General features: G+C 40.6%; 1 protein-coding gene across 1 annotated transcript in view; it reads right to left on the bottom strand.

The window, feature by feature from the left end:
* Positions 1–26859, bottom strand: part of Rapgef5 (Rap guanine nucleotide exchange factor 5) — a 239294-nt gene that overhangs the window by 133454 nt on the left and 78981 nt on the right. Inside the window, exon 7 of the mRNA XM_085830724.1 lies at positions 21124–21172. Within this exon, the coding sequence (XP_085686850.1) occupies positions 21124–21172 (49 nt within the window). The remainder of the gene's footprint in view (positions 1–21123; positions 21173–26859) is intronic.

Below are 26859 nucleotides of genomic sequence, written 5' to 3'. Positions count from 1 at the left end.
TCTTTATTCATCTGTTGATGAGCATTAACCTGGTTCTATAATATGGCTATCATACTACCATATATAATACAGTGATAAACATATATGAATAGGAATCTGCTAAGTAAGCTGACTCACAGTCCCTATGGTATATATTGAGATGTGACATGGCTGAATGGTATGGTATTTGTATTTTTAGTTCATTTTTTTTTCTTTTTTAGAACCCCATACTGATTTCCAACCTGGCTCTATTTATATTTCCTTTAGTATTGTGTTGTATAAGGGCCCCTTCTCTACCCTTATCCCCATCACACTCTTCATTCTTGCTAGCACTTGTTATTTTCTGGTTGCTTGTAGAGGAATTTCCCTTAATTATCTGATTGGCTAAAAAAGATGACATATTGGTGAGGAGGCTGGTTTCCTGAGCAAGACAGGAAGAGGAGGGGAGGAAGGGGAGGAGTTGGAGGAGATGGAGAAATGAGGAAGACAGAGGAAGAGTTGTTGGAAGGAAGATGGAGCAGAAGCGCATGGCCTGGAGAAACTGCAAGTAGCAGGGATTTCATAGCTGGGGAAGAAAGTGGCTTAGAGGCCTATCTGCCCAATGTAGGCGCGTAGTTTATAAATATACAACTAAGTTGCATTTTCCTTGCATGGGCGTATTGGGGTTGGAGATTTACTGCAATAGTTCCTTCTACTTTTCATGGCAGGGATGTGAGTCCTTGCTAATGCATTCCACTAATGGGTCAAGATGTTAAATATTTTTCATGTATTTACTGATTTTTTTTTCAGAACTATCTGTTTAGTTCATTTGCCAATTTACTTGCTGGGTGGGTTGTTCTGTTGGTGTTTGTTGATTTTTTTTTAATTTATTTTTTATTCTTTGGTCCTTATAATATTCTAGGTATTTCTCCTCTATCAGAGTTGGCAAAGATCATTTCCCATTTTGTGGGCTGTCTCTTCACTCTAGTAACTGCTTCCTTTACAATATATAAGTTTTTCATTTCACGTAATGTCATCTGTGAATTTGTGCATCTTCTGTGCTATTGGAATTGTTTTTGGAAATCCCTTTTTCCTTTATCCTGAAGTGTTTTTCTCTACCAACTGGCAAACATTGGGTTTTGCATTAAAGCCTTTGATTGGTTTTAACTGACTTTTGTGCAGAGTGAAAGGGGAAAACCTAGTTTTATTCTTCTAAGGTATAACCAGTTGACCAGCACCATTTTTTGCTGTATTTTTTCCAATGCAAATTTTAGTAACTTTGTTCAGAACCAGGTGGCTATGGCTTGACTAGTCTTGGCTCTTTTTACTTTCATAAGAACCTTAGAATTATTTTTTCTATTTATGTGAAGAATTGGAATTTTATTAGGATTACATTGCATACATAGACTACTACTTTTGATAATGTAGCCATTTTCACAATATTAATTGTCTCTCTTTGATAATAGAGGCCTTTCATCTTCTAGAGTCTTCTTCAATTTCTACTTTATATTTTTTTTTATCTTTGTTTTAGAAATCTTTTACTTCCCTGGTTGTTCCTTTCCAAGAGTAGACAATTGGTATTTTCAAATTACAGTATTACAACCTTCTGGTACCTCTATCATTTGTTTTGTTTTTGGACTGTCAATAACTGTATTGCTAAATCATTCCACTAATATCACAGTGGAACCCCGTAATACCACAGAGGTCCTTGTGCTTATAAACATCATGTGGACCAATAAATAAATAAAACAAACAAATGAGAAAGAACAGTGTAAGAAGAGTCCAAAAAAAGGATGTGAAAACACTCCTTGCCCCTCACCCAATTCTCTCATTCGAGAATAGAAAGGAGAGGTTATTGGCTCTGTAACTAGGAAAACAAGAACATTTCCATAATACTTCTGGATGATTTTTGTTAAGCTGCATCGACTCACCAAGCTTCAATGTCACCACTGCCTGAAGGGAAAAAGAGAGCAGTAACACAATGCAAGATGAAGCACGCAATCAGAGACCGTGGCTTGTAAGCAGCTGATGCTCTTTCTCTTTGGCAGTGTCTTCTGTGAATGAGACTTTTTGTCCTAGTCAGATCCACCTACCACTGGAATGAAGTCACAGCTAAATCACGGAAGGCAAAGTCACCAATGTCATATCCCTTCATCTAGACAGCAATCTTCATCACAACAGTCTAATTTTGAAAGGACATTATCATCCTTCACACAAGAACCAGCTCTGTGGAACCCAGAACTCAGACTCTTCTCAGAAAAGGTTACAAGTTGTCCCCACCATGGAGGAAGATGATAGGCTGGAAAAGCTCAGGGCTGCCACAGATTGCTTCCTGTTGACAGTGGTGAGGAACATGATAACAAGAGCTTTAAGTCAACACCCCTTCTGCCCTAGCAGGGCTGGGGCCTGCAGTGAGGCCAGGAAGATGGCTCAGAAGATACCATCTACAGGAACATTAGCTTCACATGCCACAGAGATTGCTTTAGATCCATCTGCTGGGCAGCTTAGCGTAACAACACTGACAGCACTGCATTTAAGACACTGAGGATGTTGACTTTAATTTTCTGGAATTTTTCTTTTGCAGGATGAGGGGCATCAAGATGTTTTTTCTATTTGTGTCAGGGACAGGGACAGGTGGAGCTCAACAAAATAAATCTTGGACACGGTATACAGGAAGGCCCAGCATGCTGGCAGAATGAAGCAGTCCCTGCTCTTCACTGTGAAAGTAGCTACTGGTATGGCCACATGCGCATCCTCCAACAAGTCCTGCATGCCAGGAATTGAATAATCTAGGAGGGGGATTAACCAGCCGCAGGCAGGAGTTACATCCTGAGCAGACTGCTTGCCAACATCCCCAAAAGAATGCAAGTCAGAAGCAGCAAGCACATTGCTTACTGCAGTGGGTGGCAGGCTGTGAGGGCCATGAAGCCGTTCTCAAAAATAAAAAACATGGTGTTTCCTTTCTGTATTTCACCATCCATCATGAAAAACTGAAAATTTATGCTATCTTTGTACAGAGTTAATATTAGAACTTTAATGGCTCATAAGAAAAAAATGTAATCTCTTAAGACTGCTGAAATATATCTGAAGACAAACGTTTTGATGAGGCATTGGTTATTTGCCCAAACTAAATTATGGTTTAAATTTGAATTAAGCTAATAACAGGTATATGTTTTTCAGGATAAAATGAGATGTTTTTATACATGCATACACTGCAGAATGATTGTGAGTCATTGCGCACGGTCACTGTTATATCTGGGAAGTCTAGTTTCAGGATATTGGTCCTTAAATCTGAAGATGTTCATGGCTCTTTTATAAAATGATATCTGCTTGTTTATAACCTATATAGATCCTATCATATACTTTTATGGACTGCTGTAATAACCAACACAGTGCAAATGTGATATAAACAGTGGCTAAGCTATTTTTAAGAGAACAAGGAGGAATATGTCTGTACACATTTATCACATATATAATCATAGCAGGCCTAGCTAAACTTGTAAGAATCAGTAAGGTACACACACCCAGGAAACACTTGCTGAAGAATAGTGGATTTCTATGAGGTGAGAGGAGACTACAGCTTGATTTGCTGACATATCACCTCGATCATATGTATTCAGTACTGATTTGGTCTCAGTATGTAGGAAATTCAAGTTTTGCCTTGTGAAAACTCCTGGAATCAACCATGTGTTTGTCCATGGTTGACTAATCTAGAGTGTGGAATAACAGCTTGTAGGTACACAGACACTGTGGAATGATTCTAGCAAGCCAACATAGACCCTCACTTACCTATCACTTTACAGTAATAATAATTTAAGATCTAACCTAAGCAATTCTGAAATCTACAGTATGTGATAATTTTGTCACCAGTCTATGCCCAGCTTTCAGAGGATTCCTTCTGCCTGACTGAGGCATTGCACTACTTGGTCATCATATTAGGACTCTCTTCACTCCCCATCCTCCAAGTCTCTGGTAACCTACTCCTCTGTCTTCTAACTCTGATTCTACTTCTTTCAGAGACTTTTTAAAAACAAAACAAAAAAACAAAAAAAACCAAACAAACAAAAAAAAACTGGGCATATACATAAGGCCAGACAGGCTTTGTCTTTCTATGACTGGATTATTTTGCTTAGCAGGGTATCCTTTAGGTTCTCACATCTATAGATTTGAACTACGGGAACCATGACTAGAATGGCAAGAGATCCCGAAAGAGAAAATCGTGGCACTTACATCCAGAGGGTAACCAGCAATTGTCAAATGAGGCACAAGTCACACTCAATAGGAGAGAATTTATGTCTGGTTCTGTAAACCTAGACCATAACCTGTGGTTAGCAGGGCCACTGACACTGGAAGAGATCCCACTACTTCCACTTTAGTAAACCAATATAATTTTCTAACTGTGTTCTAAATACTTATCCTTACCTTAAAGTGTAGCTCTCACCCCTGACAAAGCTCACCGCAACCACAGTGAAAGCCACAACTGTTTAAAATGCAGAGAACAACAGACTCTTTGGTGCACCTCCCTAAATGCCACATTTACAAAGTGACCTCCTGCACTTAAGCCTCAGGTGACATTGTGGAAGAGGGGGTGGAAGAATACTAAGCACCAGAGGGCCAGGACAGAAAGTCTGCTGCAAGAAAGTGTCTTCTTCCCCCGGGGGAGGGAAGTTGCCCAGCAAATCTCAATAACTTGGTTGCCTAAACAAGACCTAAAAAAGGATTCAGGAATTCTTATAAGATTTCAGTCCTCAAAGAGCTATGGGTAAATAAATAATGGTACTGAGAGAGCAGAGAGAGGGAGGATCAAGTCCCCTCACATTACAAGCACAGGGATAGGCTAGCCAATCCCAAGGGGCAGACCTAGCCAGCAACACCAGGTGATATCAGAAGGCTGTGCTTATAAACTTCATTCATACAAACAAACAAAAGTATGGTGTGTGTGATAAAATTATAATTAAAGTATAAGAGGCTGAGAATTTGAGGAGTGGTAAATATAAAGGTAATGGAGAGAGGAAGGGACAGAATATGTAAATATTGTGCTTAAATGTAAGATTCTTAAAAATAAAAAAAAAATAAAAATTGTTTCTTTACATGCCAATAAAAATCAACTCCAAAAAAGTTTTCCTGACCAGTTCCACTTAGGAACTGTGGTCAGACTATGTACATACTCCTGACTATGCCTACAAGGCAAAAACTGGAAACAATTCTCATTTATAAAACTTCTATTGCCAGTACCATGAAGAACTAGCAATTCCGTTATCATTCTCATTGAAACGTTTCTTCTCAGGTAGGGAAACACTGAAAAGCCAAGAAATTCTCCAATAAATCAATTAGTAGTAGCATGTAAAGTATATTTTGAATTCTCTAAGCCAATAGTGGTTCTGAATCCTCCTAATCAGTTACCCCTGTTTCAGTTCCTCGTGTTGTGGCAACCCCCAGCCATACAATTATTTTCATGATGTAAATGTTTTCAACGATAGAGATTCGCCAAGGGGAATGTGAACCACAGGTTGTGAACCATGGTGGATTCATAAAACCAACAACAAATGTCCTTCATCGAACACCAGCTCACTTCCTCAGACTGCTGATCCAGCTTTATCATATATTTTATCAAGGTCTGGAATTGGCATCACCTAGGGCTAAACACAGGCTGGTTAAAATTCAGATGCCAGGGCCTCTCCCCACAGTGAAATGACAGCCAGGAGGCAGGACCCAAGGGGCCAGCACTCTTAACAAGTGATGACGTTGATTGCTGTGAAACTGACACTCAGCCATGCTGGAAGAAAACCGTTTCCGTCAGTCAAGGAGGAAGCTGGAAGCACCCGTTCAGAAAAAGACAGGTTTATCGTATCAAGTATCTACCCATCTGTTTCCGCAGCCAAACAAAAGCTACACGTGTCAAAAAGCTGTACTGAAAAAAAGCACGTCTTTGGGGGCTGCAGGGTGAAATTCTCACCAACCTCACCCCCAAACATATCTCAGTCACTGTAAGGCATTACCAGAGCAGTGCTCTCAGAGCCCCTTGAGAAATGGAAACAGCTCAAACTATGTCTTAGCTACTTATGAAGAAAATGACGCATTTAGAAACCCTGAAATGTTCAGTGTTTTTGTGTTACGCAAATGATAGGGATCAATTCGCAGAGCAAGATTTGCTTCGCCGTGAGCATCTCTGACATGGGGAGGAACGCACATTGCCATTATACACTCAGCTCCACCGAGAACCGCTCCATTTTCATGGCTACTTATTCAGTTAGACTTTTAACGTGATGAATGCCGGACAATTGCTGGGTCATATGGCCAAGACAGAGATTTCCCATGATGCCTCTTACTTGTCAATACAAATGACAGCAGAAAATGTGCCCTAGGGTGTGTGAGGGAGAAGGCCTTCGGATTTTCAATGATGAAAAATGTCAATGAAATGAAAAGAAGGTAGGAGGAGGATATTTTATTATCTGCAATTATTATTCCTTTATCTGCAGGGAGTCAACTGCAATTCATGATTAGGAGACATGAATTTCCTGGCACCTGATGGCTAATATGGAACAGTAGTCTTAGGCCAAACCCAACTCCTTTTATTAAAAAGAATGCTGGACAACATGAATAGGTAAAACAGTCAGCGTGGCCTTCAGATTTCCTGACAACATTCCCAAACTGTGAGACTTTGGTAGGAGGTGTGTTTTATTAGACCATAGAATTTCATGACGTTAGGAAAACTGCACATGGCAGGAATTCATCTTAAGGGCTATTTTAGTACCAGAGACACAGAGAGAGAGGATGTTAGTTGTTAATATAGCTTTCCTTTTAATTATATGATCATTTTCTGCTAACTGTTCCTTAAAGATTTTCATGTTTAATATTTTAAACCATCTGCGTGTCGTTTTTCCTCAGTACTTTAGGGGCATAACAAGCTGTAGTCACAAAGTTATAAATTCTAACAGTGAATTATAGGCAATCTCCATCCCCATCGTGGCCTATGATCCACCAAATATAAATGTTACTTAGATATCCAGAGTTAGATATAGGGATTTAAATGGATGCACTTCCTTTTTGGGGCACCTGGCAATTAGCATAATAGCCTCTGGGGCCCCACCTCCCCGTGCTGGGTGCCACATATCATGTGTTCATCAGGGAAGCAGCTCCTGTTCCCCAGAGGACCAAGAACAAAGGAATTGGCAGGCTGTAGAGGAGAGGCTGCCCAGTCAACAGTGTATTAAAGACACCCATTAGTTGCTTCAATCAGCTAATTAGCTCAACAAATGCAAAACTAAATCATTAAACAAAGTGGCCCTGATTGCATTGCTGGCTTCTGATTTGGTGTCACTAACCCAGTAGGGGGAACAGGGTTGTTCAACAAAAAACAAAAGCTGTCTACACATGGGAGCTAGAAAGTGATGGGACTTAATTTTTTTATCAAAGTTGTGGTTTGCCAGGAAGTTTCACTAACCAAAAAATAAAAATAAATAAAAAAGGGACCAGGGAGACTTCTGTGTTTACGCTTTGAAATTTTGTATAATGAAAAAGTCATTATACAGAAGAAATAAGAAGGGAGTTTTAGCTCTCTGGTGTGCAGATGGTCATTAACTTTTGTTTGACCTTGAGTGTATAACTAATAATAGATTTATGTACAGGGCACTCTGATTATAATATTTTTGGTACATTACACAGAACTTGGCCCCAGAAGCTGAAATGCTAGAAACCATGTCTCAGGTTTTAGCTAGAAAGCTTGACTCTCCCTGACTGCCTCACTCTAACTTCATACTCACCTCTCAGCTCACCCACCAAGAAACTGTTCGTCAGGTTTGACCTAAGTGCACAAAACATGTGCACTAGCAACACTGTTCTAACCAGAACCACAAACGAAAAAAGAACTTTTCTATTGGTCCCCACATTCTGGGAAGAGGGGCCACCAATGACAGTCTCTGTCTTCCAGTATCCAATTCTCTACAAGAGGAATGAGCCCACATTTCAAGTAATTAATTACCTTTGTCGGGCACTGTAAATGTTACATATCATCACAGAGGTGCTTTGAAGTGCTTGGCTTTTCTTTCTCTCTCTTTCCTTCCTTTCTTCCTTCCTTCCTTTCTCTCTCTCTCTCTCTCTCTCTCTCTCTGTCTCTCTTTCTCTCTTTCTCTCTCTCTTTCTTTCTTTCTTTCTTTCTTTCTTTCTTTCTTTCTTTCTTTCTTTCTTTCTTTCTTCCTGTTTATTGTTTTGTTGTTTTTGGTTTGGTTTGCTTTTGGCTTTTCTTTCTTTCTTTCTTTCTTTCTTTCTTTCTTTCTTTCTTTCTTTCTTTCTTTCTTCCTGTTTATTGTTTTGTTGTTTTTGGTTTGGTTTGCTTTTAGCAGGCTTCCAAACACCCACCAAACACCCACCATCTGGAGCACATACTATTATGGTTATTTATTAACTTCGTTGCCAAATAAGTTTCATTTACTCTTAGTGGAAATGACCACATTGAACAATGAAAAGAAAAAAAAGCCATCTTGGTTTGCTTTGTAATTTGCTTAATTCTAAAGAATCCTCAGGTTAAAGGAGTCTGACTTCCAATACTCAATGCCATCGAGTCTCCTGCTATTCAAGAGATCAGTGCAGAGGGTTATTTTCTTTTATAGTAAGACATCGACGGTTATTTATCATTTCGACTTAATAGCTCTAATTACAAAAGACAGTGTCATGGGATTTTTTTTTAAAAAGGCAATTTTCTTTGTATCCCACTGGGAGGCTTAAAAAAATGTACAAAGTGTCTGCTGCATGCATTTCCAATTATTGCTAGGCTTGATCAGTGCTATTGTGCTCTTATTTGTAAGAGCCTTACACTTTCCAGTACCCTTCAACTTTATACTGCTTTGAGAATTGCTGCATCAAGACTCTTAGTATGACTTCATGTCAGTAAGAAAGGAAAGACACTCCGTGCACCACTGAACTGTTCACTGCCCCAGTCCTGGCAAGGATGGGAATGAATATACTATTGACTCTCCAGGAACACAAGAACCATGTCTGGAAATGTTAGAAAGAGTTAGGCAGATGAAAAGGAAAGTATATGTGCCTACAATTAGCATGGTACTAGGCAAAATTCTTCTACAGAGACCATCCTAGGTTATTCGACAATCAAGGAGACAGGAATGTTATATCAACTATCTCGGGAGAAAATGCATACCACCAAAGATCCTCTTGGTTGACAAAAACCACTCATTAAAACAAAAAATGCTCAGTGGTGTTACAAGGCAATTAGGAAAGCCCTGTCCACCCTCAGGTCAAGCTGATGGACTCTGGCAAGCACAACATTCAGACAGTAGTGAAGGGAAGAGAAGGAGAGGGGAGGGGGAGCAGAAGGAAGGGGAGGGGAGGGGAGGGGAAGGGGGATGGGGGGAGAGGAAGAGGGAGGGAGAGGAAAGAGAAGGAAGAATCAAGCCATGTAAAAAAGCCAACCCTGAGAGAACACAGGAGCATCCTTCAGAAGAGCTGTGGGAGTCTTGGGAAGATTCAAGTGGTTGAGATATCACTAAGGAACACATAAGCATGTGAATACTTAGAACAGACATTATATACTTGAAACAGGATGAAATGAAGAGGAGATTATGGAAACATGAGGCAGAAAAGGAGACCCTCACCTTGGAGATGAAGCCCCCTCAGCAAGAAAATTTTCAACAAAATTAAAAACTGCTTAAAACCTTTCTCCTTTCTCAGCTGCAAACTTATAATTTTCTAGGAATCCCTCTGAGATTCCCATTAACAGCGAGAGCACGCCCTAAATGTCTGGAGCAATCTGGTGGCTCCAGTTTGATCTCAGCAGACAGCAATTTCAGTCAAGGCACTTCTGTATCTCACTCACCAAAATAGGGAGCATATGTAGGGGAAGGTCCCAAAATACTTGTTGAACAAAGACATTCCAGAATGCATCCAAAGTCCTGCACACTGTTACCGGTGGGACACGTGAAACGTAAGCTCTTTGAGAGGCCACACCACACTCTTGCGTGGGCTCCTATTGCTTTCAGGAGCCCCTTTCTACTAAAATATCTTTAGCAAAATCTCAATTCTGCTTCATACTAGACACCACTGGAATTCTTAATTCATCAAAGCTACAAATCCCTGCTGGGCCTAAGTTGAGGTCTCTAAAGGATGAAAGGAAGACTTCAGGACGCTGAGGGTAGAGTGCAGAGCTATGTCTTTGCCCCCTCCCTGGTTACACTGCCACTCAACATTTATTCTTCATTAGATCACTTAGAGAGGAAATGGCTAGTCAAGAGAACATCAAGATACATTTTTGTCTTTCTTGTTTGGGTTTGTTTGTTTGGCTTAGTTTTTTTAAGACAGAGTTTCTCTGCATAGCTCTGGCTGTCCTAAAAGCTCACTACATAGAGCAGGCTGGCCTCAGACTCAAGAGATCTGCCTGCCACTGCCTCCTGAAGGCTGGGATCAAAGGTGTGTGCCACCACCACCCAGCACTTTTTGTCTTAAAAGCATTTTTCAAATGTTAGCATATAGGATCAGAAAGATACAAGAAATTAGCCTAGTAACTACAGCAGTTGGTAAAACGTTTGTGCTAGTTCTTGATTTATTAAGATACACTCTTAAGTCCAATTTGTCACACAGCCTTCTAAATATAAGATCAAATACAATTCTTTATTAAAAGAGGATATTGTCAACAAAAGAACACAAATCTCTTTTCCTTGTTCTGTAGTGTCAACAGCAGAGTACGACATTTCTACCACCTCAGTCCTCACAGAAGCATCCTGAACCGGCGTACAACTTTCCCAATCTTACATACACCTGTAAGGGGAGGAATAAGTGATTAAAGTTTCCTAAAATGTGTTGCTGGTGACCAGTGATTGCAGCTACCAGTAGGCCCGCAAAGCTGATCATCCACAGGGACTGCCAGCGTGATTAAATCCACCCATACTGCCCAGCCGGCTGCTCATCAGGTCAACTGCACGGCCAGAAAGAGCCACCAGGTCTTCAGAGCCATGCTGGATCAGAAATGCTTATTTTATAAGCATTTATTGAAATTCTTGAAGCACAGGACTCGAAGATGGTGGAAGATAGTCTTTAAACATAGGGTTCAAAGATGATTTTTTTTAAAAGAAAAAAAAACAATTTAATAATGCAAAGCACTGGCTTCCCTCTCTTTTTTCTGGATCATTAAGAAGTATTATTTTCTAAAGGCTAAAGCTAAGTGAAATGAACTAAACTACTTTATATACCTTTATATTATGATACAAAGAAATAATAACACAGTAATCTGCATCCTCGCTGGACGGTCTATGACTTGCCCAGCTTACAACTAACTGTATTTCACTTTAGTCTTGTCTAGTCCCAGGAATAGTGTTTAGCTGATATCTTTTTACAAATATCAGCTTTATTTTCATAATACTGACACTTTCTAGGAATGGGTAGGAGTTTCCTGACTTGTTGAAGCCCAGGCTGGGAAAACTTAGAGCTGCATGCCACCTGCCCGCTGTCTAGCCAGGGGACTCCCCACAGACCTGGCCCTCCTCAGTAACAACTGCCCCACATGCAATGTATAAGTGTGTACTCAATGCTCAGTGCTCTGACTGACCAGCCCAGCAGCCTCTCACCCTGTGGTCTGTTGTGTGGAGCATGCTCTGACCTGCCCAGAGTACTCCCTCCTCCCCTCCCCTGTCACTCTATGCCTGTTCCTTATAGGGCCATCAGGCTTCCAACAAGACCCATCCCCCACACTCCTGCAGGGGCAGTATTCAAGTTTGACCTCTCCTCTTGCTCAGATTTTTAAACTCCACAGAACCTTGGAGTCATTCAATTTTCTTTTTGGTTTTCAGTTTGTTTCTCCATCATATATGCCTTTAAAATATCTCGAATAAGGTAGTCCTAAGGTTGTGACAAGGTAAAGAGTGAAGATATTGTTACAATAAATAGTTGAGCTGGAAGGAGCACAGTCTACCCTGGTCCTGCAGAATGCAAAGTGGAATCACTCAGGTGATCGCTGTCAGGAGCATACCTGATGGCCAAAGAAGACCCAGAGCTCATTTCCCTTCTAAACTGTAAGATCCCAGACATTTAACTTCAAAAACTACTTCATTAACTGTGGGTTAGGCAGACAGAATGACAGTTAAACTCTGCCAAGGAGACTTACTAATATAACCTTTCTGCTTCTCCACAAACAGAAGCCTACCAAGCCACACTAATAAAGACAAGCACAAACCAGCCCTGGCCATGGGGATCCCTAAAAAAAATGGGGAAAAATATATTTCCTTAAGACACTAACCAACTAATGTTAGCACTAGAACAACTAATCCAAGGAAGAGAACGAGCTGAAGAAAATCTGTTAATTTTGTAAATTGTATGAGGCTTACAGTATCTTACCATCTTAATAAGCTAAGAGGGGGAAACCACTTAAAGGCAGATCCTAGCAGCCTCTCAGAAGATTAGAATAGATTCTTTACCAACAGCAGCCTTGGGTCATTTATGGAACCTATATTGACTGGCAGTTACTTTCATTTCCGTTTGTATGGCAAGATGCAAGTTAAACTTTTTTTCTTCCTACTAATGCTCATTTTAAAAACCTTTTTTCAATTGAAGGTAAACCTGACATGGCCACCTGAACCCTAATTAGTAGTTTTACTGCCAGACAAGAGCTACTAGGGTAATCATTTATTGCTGTCCAGCCCCAGATGTGCCAAGTTTCACTTTCATGCTCTTTTTTAACTAGATGCATGCCAGCTTGCTTTCTTTTTCTTTAAAAAAAAAAAAAATCAAATGTAACTTACATAGGAAGGACCACTCTGCAACTGCAATTCTAATTTAGGCCATGGTAGTGGCCTTGTGTCTTAGCACTTCTTAACTTCACAATAATAACGTTGCCTGCATCAGATGGGCATTGATTTGACAATGTATTATATTTATGAAATATAGGCGATGATTTAAAAACAGAAAGGGACAATGTGTCCCCGTTCTTGCTCACTCTGCTGCATCCCTAGCTATGCGTCTGCATATACAGGGTGCCTGGCTACAAGCAGGTAAAGCATGGATGAGCACAACCCTGGAGAGTTCAGTTCTTATAATTCCTACTTGCTCTCCATTCTTGGTATCAAATCAGACGATGGGATTCTTGAGTATAACAGCACAACTTTTTAGTTATTTTTAGCCCTGACTGATTCCCAAATTGGGAAGGGTTGAGGGGAGTATAACAGAATTATCTTTATTTACCTCCAAAACAATCTTTTTTATTCATACTAGTTCTCTAATCAGAAAACCTCATATTTAATTAAAGCGAGAGACAAAATGAAAGCACCACTGTTCAAATCTCATGGATGTTATCCGCCTTCGAGTTACTGAGCAGTAACTTGTGAATTATGATATGAAGAGAAGAGCAGCAAGGGTTGCTACGGTAGAGACAAACAGCCATTATTGACACATCAGATTCTTTTATCAAATGTAGTTGGAATTCATTTCAGTTCAACACTTGGGGGAAGACATAGAATTCTCATATTAAAAAAAAAAGTCAAACAGAAGAGATAAACAATATGAAAGTTGATCAACTGGTTTTAAATTTCACATGGATAGACCAAGAAGAAGCAATACAATCAATATTGAAGGAAAGAACAAAGTTGGAGGGCTGATCTTTCTGGTCTTAAAACACATACAGAGCTACAGTAATCAACACAGTATGGTACTGAATGGAATAACAGACTCCCAGATCAATGGGGCAGAATGGAATCTAAAAAAGACCACATAAAGACTGGGAGAATGCTTCAAGTTCAACTGCAAAGAAAGGACATAAATATGGACAAGAATCTTGGAAAAAGATAGAAAAGCAAAGATAGTCTTCTTAACAAACAGCACTAAGACCAGGTAAATCTAGGCCTTATTCATGTGCATCACAAAAAACAAACTCAAAATGGACCACAGCCCTAAAGAGAAATCACAAAACCTATAAAACTGCCAGTCAGTGACACTGACAAGATCTAAATGACTTTGGCTTGGCAGTAATTTTTTAGACACAGCATTGTAGGATGATCCATGAGAGAAATAATTGGCAGAGAGGACTACATTAAAATACAAAACACCATCAAGAGATTCAAAATCAAGCCACAGACTGGGAGAATGCTTCAAGTTCAACTGCAAAGAAAGGAACAAGCCAACTAGGAAACAGGAATAACAGCTGACTGGGCATCACACTGAGGAAGTTACACAGGTGGCAACCAGCACAAGAAGAGATGCTCATCACTGGGAGGTGCTAGAGAATTGCAAATGACAGCAACTGTAGGAGGAAAAGCAGAGAGATGGGAGAGCGAACACACAGCATTGGAAGGATCCATGAAGCTGACTAAAGACTGAGGCAATGTATACTCTCACCATGGGTGCAGGCACTAGAAAAGATCTGGTATGGGACCCAGCAAACACATATAAGTGTTCAACTAAAAGGAGAAAACCTGAACACAAAACCTGCAGAGGGGGGCTAGAGAGATGGCTCAGATGGTTAAGAGCACTGACTGACTGACTGCTCTTCTGAAGGCCCCGAGTTCAAATCCCAGCAACCACATGATGGCTCACAATCATCTGTAATGAGATCTGAGGCCCTCTTCTAGTGTGTCTGAAGATAGCTACAGTGTACTTAGATATAATAATAAATAAATCTTTAGGCCGGAGCGAACCGTAGCGAGTAACCTTCATTCCCAGCAACCACATGATGACCCACATCAATCAATACAGGTACAGTGTACTCATATGCATAAAATAAATAAAATAAATCTTTTATTTAAAAAAAAAACCTGCAGAGGTGTTTGGGCACCAGCACTCACAACTTGTACAGCTTGAAAGTAACTGGTATTTTTTTTTTAGCAGGTAAATGGATACACAGTGCTAATCCAGACTACACAGCATCGAATCTGAATGCATACTGTTGGGCTGAATAACCCAATGAAGAATAACCACAGCCTGGGTAATCCCACCCATGGGAGAAGGCAGAACTGCAGAGTTACAAAGGGGGTGGTACAGTGGTTATGAGGCCAGGGGAGGAAATGAGCAGGCTTAGCACAAAGGACTCTTTTTTTTTTTTTCCCTTTTTCAGTGCTTTGGATCAAACCCAGAACACTGTGCACGTTAAGCAGCTGCTCTGTCACTGAGCTGTATCTTCAGTCCAAACAGCTCTCACGTGTTAGAATGCCTTCAGAGGTCTTAATGAAACCTGACAAATTAGAAATGTATTAAGAATAAGGAAAGTACTTACTCACTGTGTCTTACTATAAAGCCTGCTTCATACTTAAATCTCTGTGTGTCTGTGTGTGTATATGCATGTGTGTGCATGTACACAACTAAACCTCCACCTCACACCGCATGCAGAAATAAGCTACAGTGGCTTTCTGCCATTTGTAAGAAAGACCAAACTGTAAAACTACCCACACTCATTGACCTGGCTAGTCTAATTTTAGTCACTTTAAGAATATAATGGACAAGGATTTAAAAAAACTGTTGAAGAATACATGCTTTCAGCTTTTTAACTATTATTTATGCCCAGGGCAGGATGTGATTACGTAGGTCTAGGAACATAGCTCAGTTACTATAAAGCTCTTCTAGAACACACAATACTAAGGGTTTGAGCCCAACCATCCATAAAAGTAGTGCTGCACACCTGTAACCCTCGTACTGTACTCCTGTAATCCTAGTACTCAGAAAATAGAGAAAGAGAATCCCAAGCTAAGGTCATCCTTGGCTGCAGCGAGTTTGAAACCAGCCTAGGATAATAAGACGCTGTCTCAAAAGCAACAGCCCATGCAAAGCAACAATGGCTTGCACAATTTGCATACTATGTGCAGCTAATCAAAACGATCATCCAAGGCTCCATTATTGCCGTAAATATCCTGTAAAAATGGATTGTGTATAGCTATGACAATTTGCTCAATGGAGCAGAAAAAGTAGAAATATATATACACACAAATGCGCATAAAGGAATTTCTTTTTGTACAAAAGTTATCCACTACAGTTCCAACAAATGTTACAATAGTTTCACAGGTACAAAATGAAACAAAAACAAAACAAAGTAACAAAAAAACTGTAACAAAAGTCTCATACATTAAACCAAATCACCTCAGAGTAGAACAAAGATTTAAAGGCAAACATACAATTGTAAAATCTTTAGGAAACAGCACACACACACACACACACACACACACACACACACACACACACACACAAAATATCTTTAGGATGAATCCTAAGCAAAGTGTTTATAGACTTACTAAAAAAATGACCCAGAATAGAAAAGTACATTATATTTTTTTCCTTCTATTTTTTATTTCCCTTTCTTCCTCCTCCCCTTCTACTCCATTTTTTGTGGAGTAAAGTTTTATTTATTATGTAACAATTTAATACATATATAATGTGTTTCTATCAAATCCACCCCCACTCCTCCCCACCAGATCCTCGAGCCTACCTCACCCCCCAATCCCTTTTCCATTCCAGGTTTCTGAATTCTTTTTAAACCCATGGAGTACACTTAATACTGCCAGCATGACAGGGTTGAGTACCAGAGAATGGGCTGTCCATCAGAAGGCTGAAGCTAACCCATACTCTGTCCCCGGGAGAGTGGCTATAGCAAACCCATAGGCCTCTTGGGGAGTTTCCTGAAGCACGGTTTCCTTGCACAGCCCAGACTGGCCTCAAGCTGGTGACTCTCTGGCCTCAGCCTCCTATGAGCTTGGATTATAGGCATGTACACTACACCCAGCTTAATAAATTGAACTTTATCAAAATTGAACACTTTCTCTCTGAGAGGATGAAAAGATGAACGGTAGACTTCAAGAAAGTATTTTTACCATATAATAATAAAGGATTATAGACATGTACACTACACTCAGCTTATTAAGTTGAACTTTATCAAAATTAGACCCTTTCTCTCTGAGAAGATGAAAAGATGAATGGTGGACTTCAAGAAAGTATTTTTACCACATAATAATAAAGGATTAATAGCCAGGATATATAAAAAACATGGAAGTCAATGGTTGAATTATTAAAATGCTGTGGTATACTGAGACTGTAGGATATTAGTCATCAATAAAAGGGAAGAAAACACTGGCATTCAACTAGAAGAAACCCCCAGAGAGTCATGCCAGTGAAAAGGCAATTCCAAAAGATTAATACTCCAATTTCATTTATACAGTGACATGACAAATATAGACTGGCCCAACTTGAGACCCATCCCATGGGCAAGAACCAATCCCTGACACTATTAATGACACTGCTATGCTTACAGACAGGAGTCTAGCAATAACTGTCCTCTGAGAGGCTCCACCTTGCAGCTGATGGAAACAGATACAGAGACCCACAGGCAAACATTGGACTAAGCTCAGATAGTCTTGAGGAAGAGTTGGGGGAACCCAGATGGGACAGGGACTTCCTACAGGAAGACCTACAGAGTCAACTAACCTGAACTCTTGGAGCTCTCAGGGACTGAACTAGCATCCAAAGATCAAACATGGACTGGACCTGGGCCTCCACTCCCATATGTAGCAGAAGTACACCTTGGTCTTCATGTGGGTCCACCCAACAACTAGAGTAGACACTGTCCCTGACTCTGTTGCCTGCCTATGGATCTTGTTCCCTAACTGAGCAACCTTGTCTGGTCTTGGTAGGAGTGGATGTGCCTAGTCCTGCAGTGACTTGAGGTACAAGGGTGGGCTGGTACCTGGGGGGGGAGGACCTCCCTCTTCTCAGAGGAGAAAGGGGGCGGGTAAGGGGCTGTATGGGGGGGGACTAGAAGGGAGGGGCCTTCAATCAGGATGTAAAGTAAATAAAAAAGGGGGAAGAAATTTTAAAAAGAGAGAAAAAGAGAAGTGGAGAATAGTTACTGATACCCATAAATTATAGGTGAAAATTCAGAAAGTTAGGATGGCAGATCATGAGGAGCCTTGTGAAGATGGAGATGTCATGTCAGTGTTGGCCTGGCTGTGGTTCTGCACCACAGCATTGCATGCATTGCTGTTAGGGTGTGAGTGTAAAGAATACTTGGTGCTGGGTGAGGGGACATCAGTGTTCTTTGGGGATTCAGGCCCAAACAAGTTGCCCACACTCCATACAAACATGCACACAGCAATAGCACCAAACAGACTAAGTGGTTTAAAATTCAAAAGAGAACATAATATAAGATGGGGGATCGAGAATGAGCTGGAGAGGAGAGATGGGGCTGGATTTGATTAGAGCACACATATACACATATGAAATTCTCAAAGAATAAATTAGAAATATTTATAAAGGGTGCTTGGAATCTATCATTTATTGCAAATGTGTTTGAATCTATAATTAACTCAAAATCTATACATAAATCCATAGTAATATTGACAAGTTAATAGAAGAATATCTAGAAATATATATAACAAAAAGATTAATGTCAATGCTAGTGAGATGATATGAGAGTTTTCGGTTTTTCAAATATGAAAGTAGAATAAAATTTTTCCAATGACCACACTCTAATAGTAAGAAAAATAAAAACAATCTATTTTTATTATGAAAAAGAAAAGGAATATATACCATCGTACCCATTTCACTGAATATTTTACTACATAGACCAATGAAAAGATCTTAAGAATTACTTCGGCCTTTTCATTCCTTCTTGTTTGAGTGTGTGTGTGTGTGTGTGTGTGTGCAAGTGTGTATGATTAACATGCTTATGTGGGTGTGTGATTACATGTATGCATATGTATACATGTATAGGCTACATCTGGTGTCTTCTTCATGTGGGTGTACACATGTATGCATACGTATACATGTATAGGCTAGAGGTTTACAACTGGTGTCTTCTTCAACTGTTCTCCACCTCATTTATTAAGACAGAGTCTCTTGCTAAACCTGGAGCTCAATGACTCTGCTAGGACAACAGTCACTAAACAGGGTTCTCTGCCTCTGCCTCCCCAACCCTGGGATCACAGACACAAGCTACCAAGCCTAGCTTTTATGCAGTTGTGCTACCATGAACTTAGGTCCATGTTTGCAAGGTAAGCTCTTTACCAACTGAACCATGTTCCCAGCAGATGTCTGTATTTTCTTACCACTAATGGAAGCAACACAGATGCAGACTTACTGAATATCTAGTTCAAATGATAGAGAGCTTGCCTAGGAAACATGAAGCCTGGATTTGGTCATGATTTCAAGACCACCTTAGGGTACATGAGGCATTTCACAAACGAGAGAAAGTGATCAACGCAATAAGAAGTCCCTTAATCTTCGAGGGTATCCTTGCTGACATCCTGTGACTAGACCTGACTGGAGCGACAGGAACAAGGACTTGGGGATGTTAGAATACTCTGAAAAGCTGTCCTCCTAACCAGATGCTATGGTTTTAATCCTTGCATTTGGGCAGCAGAGGCAAGTGGATCTCTGTGAGACTAAGATCAACCTGGTCTACATAAAGAGTTCCAGGTCAGTGAAAATTATATAGTAAGACTGTGTCTTAACAAACAAACAAACAAACAAAAAACAAAAACAACAATGAAGAAACCCCACTTTCCTGAAAAGCTATGAATTTATGTACCCATCCTTCCTGTGTGTGTTGGGGGGGGGGTGTAAGATCACATCTGCATCTGAAAAGCTTCCAAGTTGTGTAGATCATGGTAAGAAAGCAGTCTAACTTCCTAAGGTGAGGCACACTTTACTTCATACAAGTCTTTCCTACGTGCATGGGCAGGTTTTACTTAATGCCCCCCCCCACCACAGAGCAGCCATTTCTTAGTCCACAATCCACACATCTGTCTCTATGCTGTGCTCACTCACCTCCAGCCCCTCTTGTGTCTTTACTGTCCTTCAAACACAACATGCACACGTCAGCTCACAAGCTCAACATCCTCTGTGCTTTCTTTCTGCCTCTTTCTCTAGCAATGGTCACTCTATGTTTACCTTTCCGAACTTACTTTGACACCTTAAGGGTAAAATTCTATACTAAAAGATGTAGCTATGGCAACTTGCGCAGACTTCAAGGATCAAGATCAACAGCAGTCCCCTTAGATTTCTCTAGATTCCTCTTAGAATCCTTAAACTGTGTCTTCTCTAGTGAGGCTTCCTTCCTCCTCTGCTGTCTCAAGCTGCCCCCCAAACAAGCTCTGCTTACACACAGCCTTGAGATCCTATTTGCAGCCTTCCCTCTAACGCCTTCATAACACTTGGTCTCTGTGTCTTTAATCAGCAAAGCCATCAACATTACATGCATATAATGAATGCACACATATTAATATGTGCTTGATGCAAAAAATAACCAAGGAGTAAGCAAAGCTTAAGAGTATCTGGAAACAAACATGCAAGCACTCAGTTCATGCTAACACATTTCCTCTCTGTTTTTCAAGTTTATCCTCATTTTGTTGCCATGTTTCTGGCTAAAATGTTGTCTTCCAGTGCACAGATCCAAGCCACGCTGTTGCTGATCTCTATTCAGCACCAATCTCCTCCCCTTGAACATGGGGGAGAACATAAGATGCACTTCTGATATCTCCCCTCCCTAAGCAAGCTTTTCCCACACGACTGAGCCTCCATTTCCTTTTGTATTTTCGCCAAAAAATGTTTTCTGTTCTCCTCCAAAGTATACTTGGAAGCCTCCTTTCGCTCTCCACATATTATTTCCACAGATTATGTCTTACAAATATAAGGCTATATCTATATTATCAGTTCTATGAAAAAATGTTTGCTATGAAATGTCTTTGAATAAATGGTTTTTAGAGAAATTATTTTGAATTTAAAAAAATGTCTTAAGTCCACCAATAAGCATGCAGATCTCTGTGATTCTGAGGCCAGCCTGGTCTACAGAGAGTGTTCCAGGGTACCCCAGGCTATGTAGTCAGACCCTGTCTCAAAAGCATGAAAGCATTCATTGTTCTCTGTCATTACATTGCATGATGTAAAGGAATTTAATTACTTTAATCATCAGCTTTGATCTCTTTCCTACTTTCACTAGACTATTAATATTTTTATTTATTTTTTTGTCAAAAGTGGAAATAAATTAGGGGAGAGGGGTAAAATTTTACTTTGAAGTGTTATCCATTTCACTGTATACTAAATAGACTGTAATATAAATGCTTCAAGATATGGTGATGTTTTTCTGCATTCTATTGCAAGCATCCTGAAGTACCCTCAGTGCACACCGGCACTGATGTATGAAATTCCCCCAAAGGGCTACAATCTCCCTCCAGCCCATGAGAGATTACTCACCAGACTTTCTTGCTTTCAAAGCAATAACAGCCGCCAGCTCTCTCTGCACCTAAGAAAATATTAGGGAAAGAAATCATATTAGAATAAGAAAAATGGAGCCATCAAGGCAGCACATTGTAGCTAAGCAGCCCACATTAGGAACTGCCGCAGGGAGATTTAATCTTGCTACCATCACTGACTTCTCTTCTCTCCTTAGTATGTGAGGAAAAACTGAGGCAACATTTCAGACCAAAAAACCTGGAAGAAATCATGCAGATTTACTTTTTAAGTGAGTGACACTTCATTTTAAAAATATCATCTTTAAAAAGGCCATTTGCCAAAGGGTGCCCGTCGTGAACTATGCATAGTGTGATGAGTACTTTAGAAACATAACCACATAGCACTTGGAAACAGATATGAACTGTTAGTAATGATATTCGGGCAAGCACAGTAAATATTATGTATCCCTGAGGATGCTAGTTTGCATTAGCATCCCTAGAAGCACTGAGGTGGGTGGGACTACATTAATAGACTTCTGCTCCGATACAATGAACTCTTGCTACAGGCGGAGCAGGTGACAGGAGCCATTCAGGATAATACGAAACATAAAAGGAAGGGACACTGCCACAGGGCAGAAAGAATGGGAACAGCCAACACTTAAAAATCCCTAGTGTCTTTAAGCATAGTGTCTGTCTTCCAGAAATTTAGCATGCATATGCTGATGCCCTCCCCAGTGTGAATGCTTAAATCTGTGTTTTAAAACTTCCTCAAGGAGGAACATAAAAGTCCTAAAGGCTAAGAGTATTTATTATCAAGAGTAACATAAACACAATCTAAGAAATCCACGTTTGGTAGCAATAAAAAAATTTTACAATGAGTGAGTTCTCATCAAGGCACAAACTCTTTGTGTATGTGTGTGTACCTGAATATATTACAGTAATGACACTTTAAAGGGGAACATGGGAGCTCAAGGTTAAGCTGCAGATTTGCCATTCAAATTAATTTCATTTATATTCATTTACTGGAAGGCAAGAGTGTTAATGTGTTAGACTCTGACTCCACCCAGGACCATTTCCCAGTGGTCCTAGCATAGGCATCCTGAGGAAGGAAGCCTGCTCAGCTAGTTTTACTGACACACTTTCCCAGTGGTTTGGCATGAATGCCATTCGAAAGTGAATACTTCTGATTTCACTGATTCTTTAATGACTGAGACTCTCACAACAATTACACAATAGTAAGTAGGCAATCGGTCTCTTTCTCTCCAACCTTGGGGGCCTGGAGTCTGAAATGCTCATGAGTGAAAAGTTTATGGGGAAAGAATGAGGTGGAGAGGAGACTGTGGAAGTGAGAAGTAATGAGCGACCTCAGGAAAACCTTTATAAAGTTGTGTTTGCTCAAATGAATAAAAAAAAAGTAACAAAATAAAGTATCAATCACTGATTGTTTTGTATTTTGAGTTGTGTATAAGGTTTATGATTGTAGCATTGCCATCTGCTCTAGGGTTTTCTTCCTTCACAGTGCCCACAAGTTTTGGGGAATGGAACAAAGTTGCAGATTGTGAACATTCACTGGCATCTTATCAATGGCTACCTAACCCATGACTTCCCAGGAAAGGCTTCACTGTGAGTCAGAGACAGAAAAGCAGCAGAAATGGAAATGATGGAGGAGCTGGATCATGGAACTTGCTCCTAGAAAGTCAACGTCAGCCTTCCCATCTCAGCTGGGGCTTTCCACACCTAAATGCCTTCTTTGGGGTCTTCAGCCTTTACTCTCTAGGGTTCAAAATAAAATAGTTCAGAAAAGAAAAGCAGTGTGCTTTCAGTTATGTAACACTACATTGTTTGCAAGGATTTGATGAGAAAGCCAATAATAAAACCGTAGAAGAGAGGGGCAGGAAGACAAGAAACAAGCAACAAGAAAGGACTGCAGTTTAATCTGGGAAGAGTCTATCCTATCTGGGAAGAGCCTAGCCCTTTTCCACATGAAGTACATGAAGTTACTGTGCTCACTACACTCTCTGAATGTCTACACTGAGTGTCTACACATGGCAGGATGTAGATCAGCTCTACCAGGAGGAAAAAACTGCCTCCCTACTTACTTCTTTCTCCAAAGCACAAAAGGGAAAGTGCTGCCCAAGCAAGACACAAACTAGATCTGATCCCATTATATGTCCCATGACACCTTCCCAGGCTTTGTCTGTTCCTAAACACCTGGCAGTTGTGTCATTAATTATTTTGAATTGTGTGGCTGCTGCTTGTCTTCTGAACTGGATGCTCCATGGAGGTAAGAACCTATTTGTTTCTTGCTGACATTATCTGAAGGGATGTTCCTTCAGTGAAAGACAGTGGGTAAGTTAAAAAAAGAAAAAATTCCCTTGAGAGACTTAGGGAGTGGAAAAGTCACCTGAGGATGAAAGGAAACATTAAAAGAAAAGGCATTCACCCCACAAACTATGCCAGCAAGAATCTTTGGTGTTATTTCATGACAGGGTTTGTCTATGTAGCTCTGGCTGTCCTGGAGCTCTGTACCAGGATGGCCTGGAACTCAGAGATCCTCCTGGAGTGCTGTGCACCACTCCACCCAGCTTAGAATTCTAAGAATATAGTGCAAGGACTTAATCTCCTCTGCAAATTGTTAGTTGCTCATATTTAAGGAATATGAGCAACTGCATGCTGCTAGTACTAAGGGACCTGTTAGCAACAAGGAAGAAATGCTGTAGTCTAGAACCAGCAAAGCCTGCAGAGGCAGTGTTCCAACTACAACTTCTCTAGGGGACCAGCAAGGACCACCCAGCTGAGTGTTTGCCAAATGCCTGGTAAGTATTTGAAAGGGTTCTTTAGGGGACAATGGGTTGTTCCCTTTAGTCTCTATACTCTTTTCCTGTGATTCAATGCTGTGCCCAGGGATGAAAGCCAGTGCTCTCCTCAACCAGACACTGTTTTTCTCCAGGACTCCATATTTCCGTCTTATACTCATCTCATCTGGCACTCTATCTTTACTTTTCATTTTGCTCTACCCCAATTTAATTCATTTGTAAGGAGCATGGTCTTCACTGTGTCTCACAGATAAAAATGATCCCATAATTCAACCAAACGATTAGAATCACTTGGTATATCACAGGCTGATACACTCAGTTACACAGAAAACTGCAAGGATGCTTTTTTATAAAGCTTAACTTTAATTTAAAATACAGTTTATTCAATATACAAAACTACTATATATCATTCTAAGCACATGCAGTTGAGGTCTTGGTTGCTGTCATGAAGATCTAAATAGAGGCTGACTCTGGACTGGGAAGGCACAGCCTGCAGATTTCCCTCTCTTCTGGTTAACTGTCAGAAACTAGAGTTTGCAACATGTTGAAATGCTTTGGCTTTCAACTCTGTAAACAGCAGGATCAATCCTCAGTAGCACTGGCAGTCATCAGGAAGTGGATCCAGTCTTATCTCTAATGCTGTCTTCTCTGTATTCTCCCTGGTACTTCAGCAGTATCCCCCAAATGCTCAGAAAGCTGTTGTGGATCACAGCAAGACAGGAGACCAACTGGAAGCCTCAAATGCAAACACAAGGACTGAAAGAGGTTAACTAAGAAAACGTGGGCCAGCTTTCTGACAGAAGCCTCTTTACAAACAAGGGGTGAAGCTGGGTAGCTCAGTGAAGGTCATTCCGGGAGGACGGAGCAGTAACGGTAAAAGTATTTCTATAATTTGAAACTAATTTAAATAGAACCAACAGTGAACAATTTTGTAATGGTTTTTAGTAAACCTAGAAATAGTTATGATTACGTTAATTTAAAATATAATATAAATTTTTTAAGACACAGGTGTCTCAAATATGAGTACGTTTTTTTCACAATTTGTGAAAATAATATGAAAAAAAAAACAAAAAAACAAAAAAGTCTTGAGTTTTACTCCCAAATATCCTAAGTCTTAAACCACTCTAAAAGCATAAGCTAAGGAGTGAAGTATGGCTCAGTAGTTAGGAACACTGGAAGCAGAAGGCCAGGGTTCAATTCCCAGCTACATCTGTACAGCTATAACTTTAACATAGGTTCAAGCTATAAAGACATGATAGTTTTAATTGACCACAAGCATTGTGTGAACGAATGATGAGAACCGGATTACTGAGAATGGTCAGGATTTTCAGGAATATGGCCAGAGGAGCTGACAGCTAAAATGTAGGTTTAAAGAAAACCAAATAGTTGTCCACTAAAAATGCAGTGTAGCCGTTATCTGAACAAACTCCTTTCTTCTCTAGCTTCTTTATCCTACAGGCGTAAGATATGTACACTTGTAAGATGGACTGACCAACCATCCCTCCCAGCTGAGTAAAGTCCTATGGTTCTCCAATAGCATCAGCAGCACTCTGCATCCATTCCTGAAACTGCTTCTGCAGCTGGGAGTCTCTGAGACTTTTACAGACCATAAGCCTTCGGCCATGGCCTCTTTTGTTCATCATCCCAGCTCTGGCTCCAGGTTCAGCTCCCAGACATACATTTTAACTAAAATGCAAATGAAGTGGTGGCAGCTCATGAGAAGACATAGAGGGACTCGGTCATCAAAGGTGAAGGGTGAAGTTTAGGTCAACTGACACGTGTTGCAAAAGGCATGTTTTACTCAGTCTGTGAATTTTCAGAAGACCAGAGCTGTCTGTGGTAAAGATGCTTCACAGTGAGGTTTAGTAGAGGACTCTTTACGCAGGAAGATAACCGGAAGGCTCCAAAACCAGAAAAGTTGTTTCATGAATAACTCCCTTCCTCATCTCCCCCACATGGGGGTGTTTATATTCTCTGGAAGAGCGTTGTTAAGTTTCAAACCCAGAACGAATGGCTGAGGTGCGTAGCAGACCTGGCCTCCCAGTATCCCTCAGTCCCTACCCGTTACAGGATATGACTGGTATACCCCACTCTCTCAAGCCCAGGGGCTTGGCTGCCATTGACCCAGAGGCTCTTCCCTATATAACCCAGACATTTTGGTTACCCACCCTTTTTGTACCTTTGGTCTCCTGGCTGCACCCCTGGCTCTCCTCTCTCTCCTTTCTCTTCCCTTCTTCCTTTCCCCATAAGGACCGGCTCAGTCTGGTCATGTCCACTCTGGACTCTCAGATGTCTCTGATGAGTTTGCTTATTCTCTCCCACCTGTCAGTTATAAACATTCTCCTCCACCATCCCTAGGAAAAGTTATGTCCTTTCCTTTCATTTTTTTATCTTTTCATTCAGCAGTGGCATCTGATGCCCTGAAGGTGAAAAGCTGGCAATGCTATGAACAAATAATCTAGGAAAGAAATGTGCAAGAGCAACTGCTGGAAGCCATTTGTTGATAAATTGCATACTTTTTTTTTTTCCGGTACGAAGTGCAGAATGAAACCACAAATGTTTTAAAGTATTATCAAAGCAAGTAAAGGCCGATGTCCTCTCTCTTTTAAAAACATTTCAAACACATGCTTTCATGTGCCTTTTATTCCATATCATATTTCAGTCCTTGTGTAGAAAAGCCTTTTCTCGATTATTATACTTTTTGGAGATAGGGCTAGTCTATGTAGAAACTGAACAGACTAGTGTTCTTCTGTGGCCTCCCTTCCCCCAGCCTGGAACCTGCTTGCTCAAGGGTGGAGCTACCTGTTCATTCGTCCTGCCACGCCTACTGCTGGAACCTGCCTTTGCTGCCTGGAGGCACACACGTGTTCGTCCTGCTACTGGACCCTGAGTTACTTGGCGGGATATTGGGTTCCCTCCCCCTTCCTTTATAACTGAGTGTC

Source organism: Mus caroli, unplaced genomic scaffold, assembly GCF_978045245.1.
Source record: "Mus caroli unplaced genomic scaffold, Mus_caroli_1 scaffold_14, whole genome shotgun sequence".
NCBI lineage: Eukaryota > Metazoa > Chordata > Mammalia > Rodentia > Muridae > Mus > Mus caroli.
Note: the sequence above shows the minus strand (reverse complement) of the source record. Positions and strands in the feature narration are given on the sequence as shown.